Genomic DNA, 18,423 nt, shown 5'->3' with positions numbered 1-18,423 from the left:
TTTCCGCAGAAGAAAACAAAAGCTCACTTTTTCTTTGTTTTCTTCTGCGGAAATTCGCAATTAGCGACTCCCACCAATCAGCATCCAATCTGCGTTTGCTGCGTTGTTGACGTCACTTCCTTGTCCCTAGTCGCCGTGGGAGTCCACAAAGCGCCCAATAGGGCCCCTGCAGTCCCACCCTTTCCGCAATGCACCCAGAGGTCCTTATCTGGCGATACGGAAATGCTGGAAACGGAGCCTTCGACTCAGCGGTACCTGCGTTCATTTATCCGAAAGACGTCATTTATTTATTTCAAAGATACCGCAGGCCAACTTTTGAAGCCCAAAATACTCGTAAAAAAGAAAAAAAGGTGTCACTTTACACCCTTTTGTCCCACATAATGCACCCCAAAATTTCAGTTCGACAAACAGCGCACGATAGTCGAACGGACGGCCACAAATTTTACGAGGGGCTTGATAACGGTGCGATACAAGTCTAGGGTTCGGAGTTTTCGGTTTAAACCGATAAAAACCGATAAAAGAACGCCGAATCCATTTTCGGAAATTCGGTTTTAACCAAAAAAGGTCAGTTTGTAGGTTCGGCGTTTTCGGCTTAAACCGATAAAAACACGTCAAATCCATTTTCTAAAATTCGGCGTTCGACAAACAGCGCACGATAGTCGAACGGACGGCCACAAATTTTACGAGGGGCTTGGTAACGGTGCGATAGAAGTCTAGGATTCGGAGTTTTCGGTTTAAACCGATAAAAACCGATAAAAGACCGCCGAATCCATTTTCGGAAATTCGGTTTTAACCAAAAAAGGTCAGTTTGTAGGTTCGGCGTTTTCGGCTTAAACCGATAAAAACACGTCAAATCCATTTTCTAAAATTCGGCGTTCGACAAACAGCGCACGATAGTCGAACGGACGGCCACAAATTTTACGAGGGGCTTGGTAACGGTGCGATAGAAGTCTAGGATTCGGAGTTTTCGGTTTAAACCGATAAAAACCAATAAAAGAACGCCGAATCCATTTTCGGAAATTCGGCGTTCGACAAACAGCGCACGATAGTCGAACGGACGGCCACAAATTTTACGAGGGGCTTGGTAACGGTGCGATAGAAGTCTAGGATTCGGAGTTTTCGGTTTAAACCGATAAAAACCAATAAAAGAACGCCGAATCCATTTTCGGAAATTCGGTTTTAACCAAAAAAGGTCAGTTTGTAGGTTCGGCGTTTTCGGCTTAAACCGATAAAAACACGTCAAATCCATTTTCTAAAATTCGGCGTTCGACAAACAGCGCACGATAGTCAAACGGACGGCCACAAATTTTACGAGGGGCTTGGTAACGGTGCGATAGAAGTCTAGGATTCGGAGTTTTCGGTTTAAACCGATAAAAACCAATAAAAGAACGCCGAATCCATTTTCGGAAATTCGGTTTTAACCAAAAAAGGTCAGTTTGTAGGTTCGGCGTTTTCGGCTTAAACCGATAAAAACACGTCAAATCCATTTTCTAAAATTCGGCGTTCGACAAACAGCGCACGATAGTCGAACGGACGGCCACAAATTTTACGAGGGGCTTGGTAACGGTGCGATAGAAGTCTAGGATTCGGAGTTTTCGGTTTAAACCGATAAAAACCAATAAAAGAACGCCGAATCCATTTTCGGAAATTCGGCGTTCGACAAACAGCGCACGATAGTCGAACGGACGGCCACAAATTTTACGAGGGGCTTGGTAACGGTGCGATAGAAGTCTAGGATTCGGAGTTTTCGGTTTAAACCGATAAAAACCAATAAAAGAACGCCGAATCCATTTTCGGAAATTCGGTTTTAACCAAAAAAGGTCAGTTTGTAGGTTCGGCGTTTTCGGCTTAAACCGATAAAAACACGTCAAATCCATTTTCTAAAATTCGGCGTTCGACAAACAGCGCACGATAGTCGAACGGACGGCCACAAATTTTACGAGGGGCTTGGTAACGGTGCGATAGAAGTCTAGGATTCGGAGTTTTCGGTTTAAACCGATAAAAACCAATAAAAGAACGCCGAATCCATTTTCGGAAATTCGGTTTTAACCAAAAAAGGTCAGTTTGTAGGTTCGGCGTTTTCGGCTTAAACCGATAAAAACACGTCAAATCCATTTTCTAAAATTCGGCGTTCGACAAACAGCGCACGATAGTCGAACGGACGGCCACAAATTTTACGAGGGGCTTGGTAACGGTGCGATAGAAGTCTAGGATTCGGAGTTTTCGGTTTAAACCGATAAAAACCAATAAAAGAACGCCGAATCCATTTTCGGAAATTCGGTTTTAACCAAAAAAGGTCAGTTTGTAGGTTCGGCGTTTTCGGCTTAAACCGATAAAAACACGTCAAATCCATTTTCTAAAATTCGGCGTTCGACAAACAGCGCACGATAGTCGAACGGACGGCCACAAATTTTACGAGGGGCTTGGTAACGGTGCGATAGAAGTCTAGGATTCGGAGTTTTCGGTTTAAACCGATAAAAACCAATAAAAGAACGCCGAATCCATTTTCGGAAATTCGGTTTTAACCAAAAAAGGTCAGTTTGTAGGTTCGGCGTTTTCGGCTTAAACCGATAAAAACACGTCAAATCCATTTTCTAAAATTCGGCGTTCGACAAACAGCGCACGATAGTCGAACGGACGGCCACAAATTTTACGAGGGGCTTGGTAACGGTGCGATAGAAGTCTAGGATTCGGAGTTTTCGGTTTAAACCGATAGAAACCAATAAAAGAACGCCGAATCCATTTTCGGAAATTCGGCGTTCGACAAACAGCGCACGATAGTCGAACGGACGGCCACAAATTTTACGAGGGGCTTGGTAACGGTGCGATAGAAGTCTAGGATTCGGAGTTTTCGGTTTAAACCGATAAAAACCAATAAAAGAACGCCGAATCCATTTGCGGAAATTCGGTTTTAACCAAAAAAGGTCAGTTTGTAGGTTCGGCGTTTTCGGCTTAAACCGATAAAAACACGTCAAATCCATTTTCTAAAATTCAGCCTCACCGAAAAAAGGTTGCTTTAGCCTTCCAGTCGTATACCGCAGAGCCATGGCAAAAAAAGTGGAACGACATTGTCTATCGAAACGTGTCCGAATGTATGCGATACACGGATGCCATCATGACTTTTTAGTTTCATCTGCGCATCATTGATCGGAACGTCAAGTCCGAAATGCCCCATGACATCGCCATGTACGAGCGTGTTTTCTAACTCGGTGTGGGGAGACTGACTTGATGTGAGCTTTGCAGCCAGAGTTGAGTGAGTACACGAAATATGTTGTGCTTCAAAACGTCGCACCGCGTCTCTTTTGACGGTCACATTTGGTTGATTGGCCGATTTTGGCTCAGGCAGCGCTTCATCTCCTCAGCCTGTCAGTGCCCAGTGTTAGCGTTGAGAGGGCATTCTCGAAGCTCAGGGACATATTAACAGGAAAGAAAGAGTGCGGATCAAGGAGGAGAGCCCGGGGAAGTACATGTGTGTTTGCTATAACAAAATCACGTAATCCTGATGTACAGAAGGTAAAGTTCCACGTTTTTTGGGTATAGGCTTCATATCTGACTTGCCTGTACTTCTGTTGTTTTTGTTGTTTTTTTTCGTGTACGCAGGGGTGGAAGCGGGCTAGAGCCTTTTGTAGCAGGGCTGGGAGCAGCAAAAGTCCCACTTTGGAGCAGTTTTGGAGCAGTAAAAGGCTCGCTTTAGAGCAGCTCGGGAGCAGCAAAAGTAAGTTTTGTAGCCGTAAAAATAGGTTTTGGAGCAGGTCACGGAGGTCGAACAGGTGTCTAAAAGTATTTGTTGTTTCTAAATGTGAAAATGTAGCAAAAATATATGCATGCACATCCCAGAATAATTTTCAAGCAAGACACATACATACCTTTCTATTTCTATTGCATTAAAATATGGAATATTGGCAATTTATGCAAAGGAAAGGCTTCGAAAACCATTCCGGCAGCAGGCAGAGTCATGACAGACTTTATATGGGAGGCCCCGACAATAAAAGCACAACTTGAGCCACGCCAGTACAAACCCGTCTATTTAATAGACCAATTGTAAACATGTATCCAGAAAACTAAACCACTACAGGGTGTCAGATAAACTACTTTCGCTTACTACAGTTTTTGTTTAATAAAGAATACACATGTTCAATCACTGCTTAAAAAGCCCTATATCAAGTTTAGTAACAAGATACAAGACTACTGACATTTGACGAAAATTCAGATGCAAAACAAAATGTGTATTTTATATCTTTAGAATACCACAGTCACTCGTACATATGCAACTTTAAGCATCGACTAGAAGAGCAATGCAACATTATATACTCCATAAAATGTTGTGCATTGCGTGTTTCCATAAAAAAATTAAGGTACCGCAACATGTTTCAAAATAAAGCAGTCCTTGCTGACCTGTTTTCATTAAATACAAAGTTCTTAATCCCTGTTCATAAAATACGGTAATCCCTACACTCAAGTTAACATACAAAGCTATATCTATATCACTTTAGATGGAAAAATATATAGTCTTAAAAATATCACAGCCACTAACACATACGCAGCATAAACACTGACTAGAAGAAAAAGAGCCCACAGGCTTCCATGTCCAAAAAGAAAAAAAAAGGTTGTGACTAAGCTGAATCTGTGTACATTGGAAACAACTGAAGTTTACCGTTCACCTTTTTTTTCACAGTTTGAAGGGCAGAGTCCATTTCTTTTATGCGCTTGAGTACTTTGGGCAGTTTAGAGTTCACATCACTTAGCAGGAGGTGTCCACTCCACACCTTGTCCATGTCCTTAACTGCCACACCCTTGCTTATGAGTTCTTGTGCACTCAGTAGAAGTGCTTTAAGAGAAGATAGTTTGAACGAGACTGAAAATGAGATGTAGCTGATCAGGCGCTGATCCCTGCGGGGCAGGCTGCCTTCTTACGTGACAAAAAGCCCCACTATCTTCTCTCTACCAAACCCCCCCCCCCCCCCCCCCCAACCAGATACACCTATACCCGAAACTTGTACGAGTCATGAAACGCTTTTTCAACTTTTTTCTGTTTAGCTTTCCTTCTCAACTCATAAATCGCGCATTGTACCAAACAGTTCAAGAAGTCGGAAAGGGGGGAGTCCCCTCTTGCTCGGAATCTCGCTTGACTAGCCGGACACAGCCATTGTCCCCCTAGAAGATTAGCCCGGCGCTCAAAATTCCGACTAGTTGCTTTCCCCACCCCGTTCACCCCGAAGCTGACAGTGCTGTGGAAGCTACGTGCTCGTTGGGCCAGCCACACATTTTCCACGTGATCATGCCCTCTCGCGCATACCGACCCGCAGAGAATGAGGTCAGGTGATGAAAGGGAGACGGCTGATTGGTCCGGCAAGCGCGTAGCTTCCACCGCAATGTCAGCTTAGGGGTAAAGGGATTAAGTGAGGTCCGGTGTCGTGTGACGTGCGCTTGGGCCCTGGTGACGCGCTGCGGGGGCCCGGTTATGGTGGCTAGTAGCCGGGTGACGCGCTGCGGGGTCCGCGGATGTATCACAGTGAAAAGGCGGAGAGTTTACGAAGGGAAGGAGGTACGAAATAGTCCGCTATGTTTTGCAAATTTTCGTAGCGAAAGTCAGGCTTCTGACTTTCTACCTTTGTTCTTTTGGCCCACTGAACGATGTGCTATTAGTAAAATCCCAATATAAATTGATTTACTCCAGCCTAAAATTCGTTTCATGGGTCCTTTAAGGAGCGTTCACGGCAGGAATCGGCAGCGCGGGAGTGTTGTACGGCATTTCTGATGTAACCCCCACTCCTCCCCGCTAAAGGAAAGAAAAAAAAGTGTGTAGCACAGCCAATTAACCAACTCCCTTAAGATTGCGGGTATTGTTTTCGCCAGTGGTCTGACGGTGGGAAACAACACACGAGAGCTTGCACATTCGCGCACACAATGATGGTTTTGGTTTCGTTTTGACAAGACAAATTGAGCTCGAGAACGCATGTGCCTGTGCTCGCGATTCTTCACGGCTAAGCGTCCAAATATGGTACGCTACCAAATGACAGGTAAAGCTAGTAAAGACCACTTACTTCTGCTCATGTTGATGGCCGAAGTAGCCCACCGGTGCCGAGGCACCAACTTCCACGATCACGGCAAATCGGGACCACGGGCAACTGCATGCGCGCTCCAACCGCGCCAACCAACTATGCCCGAAACCAAACCGATGTGTTCGTATATCAAGCTCTTTGTAGTCAAAATCGACATCTCATTCTCGATGAACTAAAATAGACTCCTCGCCCTGCGGTTACACGTGTTTCGGAGCCCCAGTCGAGTTGGTACGAGTCTCCCGCACTGACGCCTAAACAAAAGTACACACCACATGGTGGCCAGTGGCCGACCGTTTTCCGCTAAATTTAGAGAAAACACAAAAAAAAAAAGAAGCTGAAATTGGCGTTTTGGAGCAGGCTGGCGCGGGGAAGTGAATTGGCGCAGGGTGGCGCAATTGGCGCAGCGCTTCCACCCCTGTGTACGAGTACTGAGAAATAAATTATGAAACAGATGGTTTTCACTTTTCGTTCAATTTCAACAGGCTGTATAAAAAAAAAAGTTTCTTTTGCTTCGCTTTTTTTTTTTTTTTTTTATTCCTTTCTTTTACCCAGAATACATTCCGTTAGAGGTATATGCACTGGTTTTTAGTTTTAAGCCTCTGAATATGCTAAAAAAATGATTTGGTTCTGTTATCAACATGAATTTCGCATTAGATATAAAATTTCGCTTTTAAAAATCTACGTTTCCAATAGGAAGTGTATTTTACTCTAACGTTTTACAATATTATACTTTGGTATTTCTCTAATGTAGTATAGATTATGTAGCGTATAGGGTTTAGGCTTGAGGCCCCACCAATCATGGCACCGGTGGAAATTGTCTTAAAACCCGCTTTCGGCAGTTGCGATTTTATAGTCTTTAGACGTTTGGAATTGCAAACTTGTTATTGTACGCCTAACGACATTCATATCTTTTATATGAGTATTTATTCAACGTCCCTTAGATTATTATAGTAAAGAATAAAATATACAGCTATAGCCCATAAACCCACCATCAGCATTTGCTCTTTTTTTTGGCATATTCAGAGGCTTAAAACTCAAAACTAGTGCATATACCTCTAACAGAATGCATGCAGGCTAAAAAAAAATGCAAAAAAACGCGACGCAAAAAAAAAAAAAAAAAAATTAAAAGCTTTTTTTAAATTTTTTACAGCGAGCTGAAATTGAACAAAAAGTGAAAACCCTCTCTGTTGCATAATTTATTCTTCAGTACTCGTACATGATGAAAACACAAAATTTGCTTAATTTGGAAGGCAATGAAAGGTTCTACACGTGGTATTATTTTAAAAACAAAACTAAACATAGTCGACTCAAAACCAAATCCGCAATTTAGGTCACAGGTGTTCGCGGAGGCATGTTTGGGGATTTTTACAAAGATTGGAGCGACGAATAATAAACAGTAGTTGTAATGTCGTCTTACCTACTTGCATATATATCACACTAAAAAATATAGACGCTCTTTTTGAACACTTTGAGATTGAGAGTAATTCAAAAACCCCACACACGACAATCGTCAAAACCTCGTCGTTCTTTCCCGCTTCTTTGAATTTTTTTTTTTCTCAGAAACTAAACATGTCAGGACATTAAAATAAAAAGGATTGCTATTAATACTTGGAACATGCGCCACGAAATATAAAAATTTGAAGCAAAATAAAAAATACGACTGCCACTCGTTGCCTGAATCCAAATGAAACCGTCCATACATACATATATATACATATATATATATTTAGAGAGTAACACGTACATTAGCCATTTTATTAAGTTGTACCACAAGGCTATCAAGCCTCTCGTGGAAGTTAGTAGCGTCAGATGGACGTCAGTGCGCTGTGCGTCCAACTGAAGTTTAGGGGTGTATTATATGGGTCAAAGGGTGTAAGAATACACCCTTTTTTTCTTTTCTGAGAGTGATAGTGTAGTAGACAGAACAATGGAAAATCAGCGAAGCAAATAAATGCACAAACATTCAATAAAACGGCCGATCAGTTTAGTCCTTGGAATTCATTCTACAGGGTGTTCAAAAAAAAAGAATAAAAAGTTTTTTTCACCGCAAAAATAAACTACGCACGGCCGAACTGCTCATTCTACGCGGAAGGGTAGCGCTAGACGTCCGAACCAGACGGCAAAGTTTCAGCACGAACCGATTCAAAAGTTACAAGGGATTTCGCAAAAAACTTCAATGGGAAATTGGGGCCCATTTTCGCCCGTTTTCGGCTTCTGGCGCCATACAGCACCATGGAAGTATTCGAGAGCTTCGTCGGTCACCATTTTCCCATCGACATCTTCAGAAAATCATTTATAACTTTTGAACGAAACATCGGTTCGTGATTAAACTTTGCCATCTGGTTCGAACCTCTAGCGCTATCTTTCCGCGTAGAATGAGCGTTCAGCCATGCAGTTTATTTTTGTGGTTTAAAAAAAAAAAAAAAAAACTATTTTTTTTTTTCGAGGACACTTTGTATAACAAGAAACATTCATCAATTGCGCTAGAAAATGTAGCAGCTAACATCATCATGCCCTTCGGAGCCGTCATCTTTTTTTTTTTTTTTTTCTTCTTCACATCTTCACTTCAACATGGTGTCTTGCCATTGGATTGGAAGGTGGTTCCTGTACACAAAGGTGGCGATAAACAAAATCCATCTAACTACCGTCCCATCTCCATAACGAGTATACCATGCAAGATCCTTGAACACGTAAATTACTCTCAACTTGCAAACTTTCTGGATTCTAACTCTTCCCTTGACACATCACTACACGGTTTTCGGAAGTTTTACTCACGCTTAAGGGGTGTCCAAACAAGACACTAGAAAAAACACGACTCCGACAAATCGTGAAAATTGAAGCGGGCGCGTCCGCTTCAATTTTCACGATTTGTCGGAGTCGTGCGTTTTCTAGTGTCCTGTTTGGACACCCCTTTAACCCAACTTCTTACCTTTACTCATAACCTCCATGTCACACTTGACCAGGTTCCCAGAACTGACTGCATATTCCTTGATTTTTCCAAAGCTTTTGAGAAAGCTCCCTCATGCCCTTCTCCATAAACTTAGTAGCCTTGACATGTGCCCATACATTCTCGCTTGCATAGACGCCTTTCTGACTAACCGTCTTCAGTTTGTCCACGACAACAGATCTAATTCTCCATACTCGCCTGTCAACTCCGGTGTCCCACAAGGTTCTGTACTCGGTCCACTACTATTTCTTACTTGTATTAATGATCTCCCTACCCGTGTCTCCTCTTCTATTAGCTTTTTTGCTGACGACTGTTGTTTACAAAGAAATTCCCAACGACTCCGACATCTCTGCTCTTCAGACCGATATTAACAATGTAACCCAATGGTGCAACGACTGGCTTAAGGAACTTAATATCTCTAAATGTAAATCTATCTCTCGTCAAATTAACATTTGCCCTTCCTACTCAATAACTCTACCCTCCTTGCTCCGTCCTCCTATATATACCTCGGTGTTCACATTTCAAATGATCTGTCCTGGAATATTCATGTCGACTATATCACGAAAAACCCTCATCAATTACTAGGATACATCAAAAGAAACTTTTTTCCTTGCCCCTCTTTCATTAAAGCTTCCAATTTATAAAACCTTAATTCGCCCTAAACTTGAATATGCCACCTCAATCTACCTTTAATGCCTCTTTTTGGCCTCGAACCTTGAGGCCAAAAAGAGGCATTAAAGGGGTTATGACACGAAAATTAAACGGATAGATTATTCTTGAAATGGAATGTTCATAGGCTACTTAGCATATACACTAAGTTACGCAATTTTTAGAGCTCTGATAATTGCAATATTCAATTTACGAATTTTTATAATTTTCATCTGGCGACCAGGCAACACTGCTCAAGTTAGTCACACCATGGTGTCCATAAACCACGTGACCATGAACACTCTCTCATTCTAGGCGCCCCCATGATCGCCCAAGCTCTTCTCGTCGCGGTACGAACAAAACCGCTCAAACAGCTCGGTAAACTGAAAGCTATTCTCGCTCTCGCCCCCCCGCCGGTTGACCTTCCACCCTGCATGCACCTGCGAGATATTCCCGGACGACGGTGACCACGACGAACTCGTCGTCGCTGGAGCTGGTCGCCAGTGGGTCGCAGTCAAAATGAACAGCTTCCAACATCTCTTGATAGCAATCACTCTCATCGCTGCTCCGATCAATGTCGAACACTTCTACAAGGCGATCGATGCCGTAGACGTAATCGTCACAGACCGGATGCTGGAAACGTGGAAGGTAAACGAGGAAGCTGAGAGTTGATATGCCAAGAGAGCCGAGTCTGTGAGTGCGTGCAAGTAGACACCGCGCTGGAGGCTGGTTACGTCATCAGCCTCCAGGTCCGCCCGGATCTGCCCCTCCGAGGGGCCCGCATATAAATCGATTTATCCACGAAATTATCGCGCCTTTTTGAAAACAAATTTAGCAGGATTATAGGAACATACAATGGGTCCTAGCAGTATAGTTATGTCATATTTTATTTTTGGCGTGTCATAACCCCTTTAAAGGCATTGTCACTATCACTGTCTCAGATAAATTTATGATTGCCATTACTGACCTGTTACATGATGTTTAGTAGTCATTTTGTGTATTTTTTGCCTTTTCATTGATATTTGTTTTATTCCATGTACTGTGCCATTACTAACGTGTTAAATTATAGTAGTTATTTCGTGTATTTTTGCCTTTTTATTGTTATTTGCTTTGTTCCATTTACTGTGCCCCACTCCTCTCTGTAAAGCCTTTGGGCCCTGAGAGACATAATAAATTAAATGAAATGCAATCTTCCAGCTGTGGACGAGGCACATCTGCATTTAGCTGTTTTCATGATATTAGGACAATGTATTTGTGCACTCAATGGGGTTACCGTTTAGTTTTTGGAAAAGGAATTGTCAGCAACGAGGTTGCAAGACTCGTCCCTGAAGCAGTGAACTGGGCCATCCTGGTCAGTGAAGGGTTTTCATCAAAGACGCTGTGTGAGTGGTTCATACTGGACTTGTAGAATCCCGGAGAAAAAAGCTCACCGGAGAAAAGCACACCGCAAAACCGGCGGAAGCGGAGAAAAGCTCACCGGCCATCGAGCGTATGCGGAGAGAAGCTCACCGATTTTTCCCCTATTTTTATATAGAGGTTGTTGGATCATGCGTAACATATCAATTTATTATCATTAAAATTTGTCATCTTTGAAAAAAGAGAATGCCCTTTTCTGTATTATTTGTTGAGCTTATTGGGTATATTGCTCCCAAATTAATAACTGCGGGAGTGTTTTCTGTGGTTTACTCTCTAGACAACGAAAGTCTTACTGAAAAATTTATGAACTTGAAATGGAAAAAGTTAAAAAAAGTTAGTCATGTCTGCCTAAAACCTAAAAAGCAAAACTGTAAATGCCGAAAATCCAGAAGTGCATGCGCAAAAATGTGGTGCCTGAAATTCTCTTTGAAGCTTTTGTTAACCTTTGAAAGCAGGATAAAGCAATCAGTAGGATATTGAGGTTTCTTGCTTTTACGGACATGCATATTTTCTAGCCGTTCGTGCTGGTGTTTCCACACGTTGCCTTTGTGTGATAGTGCCCTTCTATGGCGAGCCACCCACAACCTTCAAAGCTGTACACTATCAGCGTTGTTACTCGTGACCTATATAAGAACTAGTCTTCTGTAAGGTAGCACATTGGGAGAGTTGGTAAACGTTCTACACTGAAAACTGCTCAAACGATGACGAAGTGAGAACAACAAACACAACAGGACGAAGCTGTTCTCGCAACTAAAGTTTTATTAATGAAATGAACAGAAAGAAAACAGCGTAGCCGACACTGCTTACATCAACGAACACCTACTTGTTTATCAGGCATCACACAATCTTCGGAGCTGAAACGGTTCACACATCGCTATTTATATTGGTTGCAAAAAACAAACCACTTCATCTGATAGACCTAGCGATGGTGCACTGTGAAGCTGTCAATAAATTGTCTTTTTTATGGGTGTCCGATGTTCGTATGTTACACACTTGTGGCATAATTAATATACAGGATGGATGATTACTAATTTCTGAGGAATTAGTAAATATGCCCAATGAACTTCAAGAAAATTACAAAAAAGGGACAATTATTTTTAATGAAGTGACGAATTCGAATCTTTTTAAACTACCACGTGTGAAACAAAATTTGCTAAGCTAAGAAAAAAAAGATCAGTGAGCTTTTCTCCACTTCTGCCAGTTTTACAGTGAGCTTTTCTCAGCTGCCCGGACTTGTAGTATGTGTGACCATATTTTAGATCTACGATTCCCACTTTGCCCGGACCATTGTCTCTCAAGCGGAATCCCCCATTATGACCGACATTTGTTATTTGTGTAGTGTGTCATCAGGAATCTAGATGCTGCTAGAAGTTCACTATAATGGCTGTTCGACCAAAACCATACTGCTCCGCTCCATCGCAAACTAATTCCCAAAATTGTATGCAAAATGTAACTGTTCAGCATACGACAAAAAACAGTCCAGCGGCATGTGCTTGCAAGGACGGCAGGCAAGGTACAAGCTGAACACAGAAAAAAAAGAACCTGAGTGCATCGACGCAAGACATAGCGAGCCAGGGTCAAAACATTCTTGGAGAGCTTTGTGCAACGACTGAACTCGAGACAGACAAGCGCGCTGAGCGGGTTCAGCGTGCAGACATTGCCTTTTTTGTTTTAGCTCACTTCTCTTCACCAACTCTCTTTCGCGGCAGATTTTTCACGTATTGGGGTCCCTCTCGAAAGAAAGCCTACTGAGAGAAACCTAGGTAATCGATACTTAGACTCAACAGTCTGTGGGTTAAGGAGGGATTCTTGTAGTAGCAAATGATTTAAACAAGAAAAGGAATGATGATGAATATGCGGCAGTCCTTACATTTCAGTTTTGAAAGTGCCATATCTGCAGAGACAATACCTGGCGTCGCGCGACCACCACAGGAAGCAAATATAGTTTTCCCACGGCCGTTGCATTCAGGAGCGAGTGCTTCAGCTAACAAAGTTACTCCCGCCGCACAAAAACGTTGTTTCGTTGCACTGTACGACGACATAGCTCGCCTGGTAAACGGCACGCATACTGTTGGAGCGTCCACACACGCCCGCGTCTATCGTTGAAATTTTTTTAAAGAGACGTGAGACGAGACGACGAGAGCACCACCTAGCCCACGCACACTCAATTACTGTATTCAGTTTAGTTTTGGTTTTGAAAGACGACCGAAATTGGTTTTTTGGCGCAGGATTGGCGCAGATTACCCATATTTTGGCAAAATATAGCAGGATGTAGCAGGGTTAGCCCCTTGGCGCAGTTTGGCGCAGTCGGCGCAGCAATTCCATCACTGCTTTAGTGGCACAAAATACGACCCCAGTCGAAATATTAGGTCAAAGTGAAACCACGTACTCCACTAAAACCTATTTTAAATATGCGACCAGCTGCTCTTTAGCAGGCGGCAAGCAGGTTAGATTTTAGTCAAGGCACACTGGCGCAGCACCCTCGTGACGTCAGGTCACGGTGGAGCTGGGGTTGATTGGTTGTGCCGCATACCACAGCACGCTTGGGACATCACGTCGTGCCCGTACGGCTGGTGATCAGTGCTGCCATCCCTCCAGCAGATAGTTTCCGTTTTGCCGTAGAGGCCCGAAACTAAATTTTGAGCCGTGATATTTATAAAACGACACACAATATTGAAAGAAAAAAAATATACTTTGTAATTCAGGGACTTTAGCTGAAAACAGTCATAACCCCAAATCAAAAAATATTGACTGGAGTTACCCTTCAAAAGGGCACCGACACCCCAAAGGTCGTATATGTTTTTGCTGTTAAAAACATTGTAAGTTGTAGTCATAGACTCGCAAACAAAAAATATCGGAACGCAAAAACAATTATTTCTCGCGTGCGCACGAATCTTGATTTTTGGCGCCCTTCTCTCCCGCTCTTCACCTCCACGCTTCTTTTTATTTGTGAAGTAACTGATAATGGAATTTAGAAGCTTTGTAAGCAACATTTCTATAACATTTAGTAACGGCATTCGTAAAACATATATTCTATAGCAATTGCGAATGCACTCAACCCTTCTTTTTGAAATACCGGAAATCAAAGTCCGGAGTGATGTCACCTCCCTGGCTTTTTATCCTCCCTTAATAAACATGGTGGCACTCGACACATGTAGCAGAGGGTGATCGGTGAGTAGAGGAATCTGACCAAGTTCTCTTTTTTAGGTGCCAGGCGACCTCTCAGACTTCTAAAAGGAAATCGTCAAACAGTCAAAACAACGGGGTTTGGTGTCTGTGTACCATAGTTGTGGTTGTGACTCGCCGGGAGAGCCGTTCATGCAGAACCGGCGCGATGACGTGGCCCCTCGTGTCGCTCACAAAAGCCCAAGGCACGTTCGCTTCGACCTCACACCGTTTCACAGAATTCGAGATCGCTGAAAGGGCCCTAAAAGAACTTCAAACGCGAAAGTGAAATGTCATCTGCTCACAGCGATAGGCGGCACTCGCAGAGCGGTTGATCGCGGGACGTGGGCGAACACGACACGGAAGAACGAGAAACTCGAGTTGTAGGAGGACTCAATCTTTGACGTCACTGCACTGGCATGGATCGCGTAGGAACTTCAAATTCGGCTTTTGGAAATTGTTTTTTTACATCACAAATACTGAGCTCCCAAGTTTCGAATTTTGGGGGTAATGTCTAGGCACCGTTTTCATCAAGGTCAGATAATTAAAAAAAAAAAAAAATGATTTTGACTTGTCAGTGACTACGGTGCATTGCATGGAAAGCCCAAGTGAGGCATGCCCACCGGTAGCCAAAGCGGGACCCACGGAATGTTATAGGTGTTGCCCCAGCCCACTCTACCCACGTAGGCCCCACCTCATGCATGGATGGAGCCACTCCTGGGGTGCAGCAACTTCGGGTCGTGTAGCTTAGAGGGGAAAGCACGACACGACAGAAAAGTTTTTGAGGCCAGGGACACCAAAGGACTGCATAAGATTGAGATCGGTTAGGCGCTGTTCCCACCTTCAGTATCGCGTAAGCTGCCCCCAATCAGTGAAAGACACGATATCCCGAACAAGCGACTAGAACACGGCCAGAAATAAGTAATATTTTACGCCCACAATGTGCGAAGAAACGAAAGTGATAGTCGTAGCACAGTCGCGCAATGCGGGTGGAATGGTGCCGTCACATACCTGAGGACAGAGGTTCGACATGCTTAATTCTTATAGCCGTCGTGGATGCCACTGATGACTGCCACCAGTGGTCCGTGAAGAAAGTGGGTGAGCGCGGTGGAAGTTTCTAAAACCATCCAAATTATGCAAGCAACTGGATAATGCCAAAGTGGGATTTCGCTTAACGTGAGGAATATTTGGAAACATCCGTTGGAACCAAGTGACACGAAGATTCTCCCCTCGTTGCGCCATTCTTGGCAATATGCCTGGGTGCCTAGGTTGGGCATTTACATGTATGTGTTAAAAGGTCACGGAAGTGATGTATCGGTGTCTGATTGGTGGAGGCAATCGCCTCCATCAATCAGACGACAATATGTCACTTTTGTGATTTTTTAAAACGTACATGTAAATGTCCAACCTACGTACTTAGGGTTGCCCTCTTTCCTCTCTTCACGCAGCCCAGCCGACGGAAAGTCCCAAATTCCCCCTCCTAGAGGCCAATAGGGGAGAGAAGAGGTTTTTCCATGGCGGTGACAACAGCCCACAAGCTCGAAATCTTTGCCAAGTGTCACGGTAAAGCCATCACTTTAAAAGAGAACGACCTGGTAACAAAATCAGAAGGCGTTATTCGCTCTACCTTCAGAACTTTTCAGCAACCCAAAACCAGCAAAACCGTACACAACAAAACTTCCTCAACATTTTTTTTTCAGCGGCGGAGACTTGCTAGTGGTCCCCCCGCTCATCATGACTCTAGCACCATCCCAAAACTCGCTGCACGAAAACTCGACTCCACAGCTCCGGAGTTGGGCGCACCGAAAGTAGTGGAAGGAATCGCTCATGAGCTGCAATCCTCAACTCGCGATGCGAGAAACTTTGACAACGTGACTGGACGACACAACAATGAAGCGAAGCTGCGTCACGTGCAAGCGGCCAGTGGAATGATTAAACTCCCAGCTCATAGGTGACGTCTCCCAGCAGACTATCTCTGGGCACCCGGAGAGCTCCGAGAGACGAGCTGCCCGGTCCGCGCGTCCAAGGGGAGGTCCACCCTCTGAGCGCGCGCACGTGGGTTGTCTCACGGCTGCCCGATCGCAGGAAGCTTCACTACGCTCTTCACCAAGGACACGGACGGTGCAGCTGCGTTGTCGACGAGGAGGAGACGGGGCGCGAGTGACGTGTGTTCGACAGCAATCTGAGGCTACAGAGATCGGCTGCGACGTTTCGAGCCCTGTTCGTTCATCAGAAGCGTGTGGGTTTCTTTCAACGATAACTGGAACACTCATTCGTCGCGAGTCAAGTAAACAAAAACTCAAAAAACGGTCTTGTCTCGTTCGGTCATACTCGGTTGCAAGTGTGTGAACGGGCCTTTAAGGCTGATTCACACTGTTGCAAACGACTACTACCGAGTTCGACAAAACCATTTCTTAAGCCTCTTGTGAAGGCTTACAACAATGCTGCGGAGCAGCAATGGCGGTCATAAGCAGCTTAAACCCCCATTTTGATGGATTCGGTCGTTGCAACAGTGTGAACCAGCCTTACGCTGGTACACACACTTACAACCGACTCCGACACATCCAGTTTTTAATCTGCTTACGGCAGCTTGTGACAGATCGCGCAGCACGGTCGTAAGCAGCTTAAAACCGGTTGTATCCGATTAGGTCGTAGTCAGTCGCAAGTGTGTGGACCACCCTTAAGGGACACAGTTATGGCGTTAATTCTCACAGTCTCCAGCCAAAACACATTTGTTTACAAGGTCGGCTCAAAAAGCGTTTCTCCGACGTCCGCAGGAGGAGATGCTCAATGAAGAGGCACAAGAAAAATCCTGGCTCTAAAAAGGTTACACGGACAGAAAATGATCCATTCGTCCACTCCACTCAATTCAGATCAGAGCGCATCAGATGTCGTGTCAAATCGACTGCTCTCGGAATCCATGGCCAACTCCGAGGGGCCGGACCGGAGACTCGCGGGCCGTCGGAGAATTCTCCCGAGGAGGACCCTCGAGCTACGGCAAAGTTTGTCCAGAAGGGGGCCAAAAGAGTCACGCGCCATTTGTCTTTTTTGAAAGAAGCATCTACGTACATATCTCCAGACATGGCCACCGCCTCGGCGGGGCATCCTGAAGCGGGTCCTCGCAGTGTGTAATGTTGCATGAGCAGCACCACGGCGGCATAAACACTGCTCCTTCGCAGCACACACCCGAACAGCCTCGTGAGTGTCGTTAGAATCATCCGCTTCGTAGCACGTGTGGGCCGACACCAATGCTAGTCAACTGTGCCTAGAATGGGCGCCGGATACCGAAGAGCGGCACCTTACTGGAAGACTGCGTGCACCGGTACCTACAGCCGAAATCTCGGCCTCAGTTTTGGGGGAGCTTGCCAAGCAAGAGCTACTAAGACAACAACTGTACCAACCACCTGCAGCAAAGGTCTGTAGTACAAAATGGCACAATCTAGAAGGGCACAATCCTAAATTGACTCAGGCGCTCCCAACCATAAAAACAGGGTGAGGCGATTAAAGGGAGGGAGTCTCCTCTTAAACATGCGGTCTCAGAGTAGCGCACGGAGAGCGTCTCCCGTCCCCGAAAGGAATGCTCAAGAGTCGCCGGGGTGAGCAGTGCTCAAGAGCCACCCACCTTCGTCAACGTCGTTCCTGGCGGCGGCCTCCAGCAACATGACGCTGGGCACAAAGTGGACCTTGTACTCCTGGGCAGGTGCACCGGCCCGCAAGGCGGCCCGGGGCCCAGCCTTGCCCTTGCCCTTCTGCAGGTCCCGCTCGTGCTGGGTCCACTTCTTCAGCTGCTGCTGGCGCCGCTTGCGAGCGTGCTTGAGCCGCTCCTGCGTGCTCATCTTCTCCACCACGCACATCTCGGTGACCAGCTCGCTGTGCTCCGCCATCGCCTGTCCGAATGCGCCGCCTGCACGCACACGACCCCGGCTCAGCCCAAGGCCAAAGCAGGCCATCCATCGGCAGCACAACTAGAGGCCGAGACGCATCCCGCAGCAAAGGCAGACTGTCATAAACCGAGAATCGCTCCCCTCGCACAACTGACAGCTAACGAGCTGGCCCTGCATGTGCCCCCTGTACGTCTACAGCCAAAGCAATGAGAGCCAGCTAGCCACAGCCACTGCTTTAATACGCGCCTTTCTAGTAAGAGCTCATTCTTCGAAAGAACCTTTCAAAGCCAAAATCTCGAGC

General features: G+C 45.0%; 1 protein-coding gene across 1 annotated transcript in view; it reads right to left on the bottom strand.

Moving 5' to 3' along the window:
* The window catches only part of LOC8036311 (protein phosphatase 1 regulatory subunit 16A), a 62,759-nt gene extending 44,621 nt beyond the window's left edge, over positions 1-18,138 (bottom strand). The window contains 1 exon segment of the mRNA XM_040207900.3: positions 17,861-18,138. Within this exon segment, the coding sequence (XP_040063834.2) occupies positions 17,861-18,122 (262 nt within the window). The 5' untranslated portion in view covers positions 18,123-18,138.
* Positions 18,139-18,423: the final 285 nt, after the last annotated feature.

The sequence above is a fragment of the Ixodes scapularis genome, unplaced genomic scaffold (genome assembly GCF_016920785.2).
Source record: "Ixodes scapularis isolate PalLabHiFi unplaced genomic scaffold, ASM1692078v2 PGA_scaffold9__187_contigs__length_104089568, whole genome shotgun sequence".
In the NCBI taxonomy this organism is placed as follows: Eukaryota; Metazoa; Arthropoda; class Arachnida; order Ixodida; family Ixodidae; genus Ixodes; species Ixodes scapularis.
Note: the sequence above shows the minus strand (reverse complement) of the source record. Positions and strands in the feature narration are given on the sequence as shown.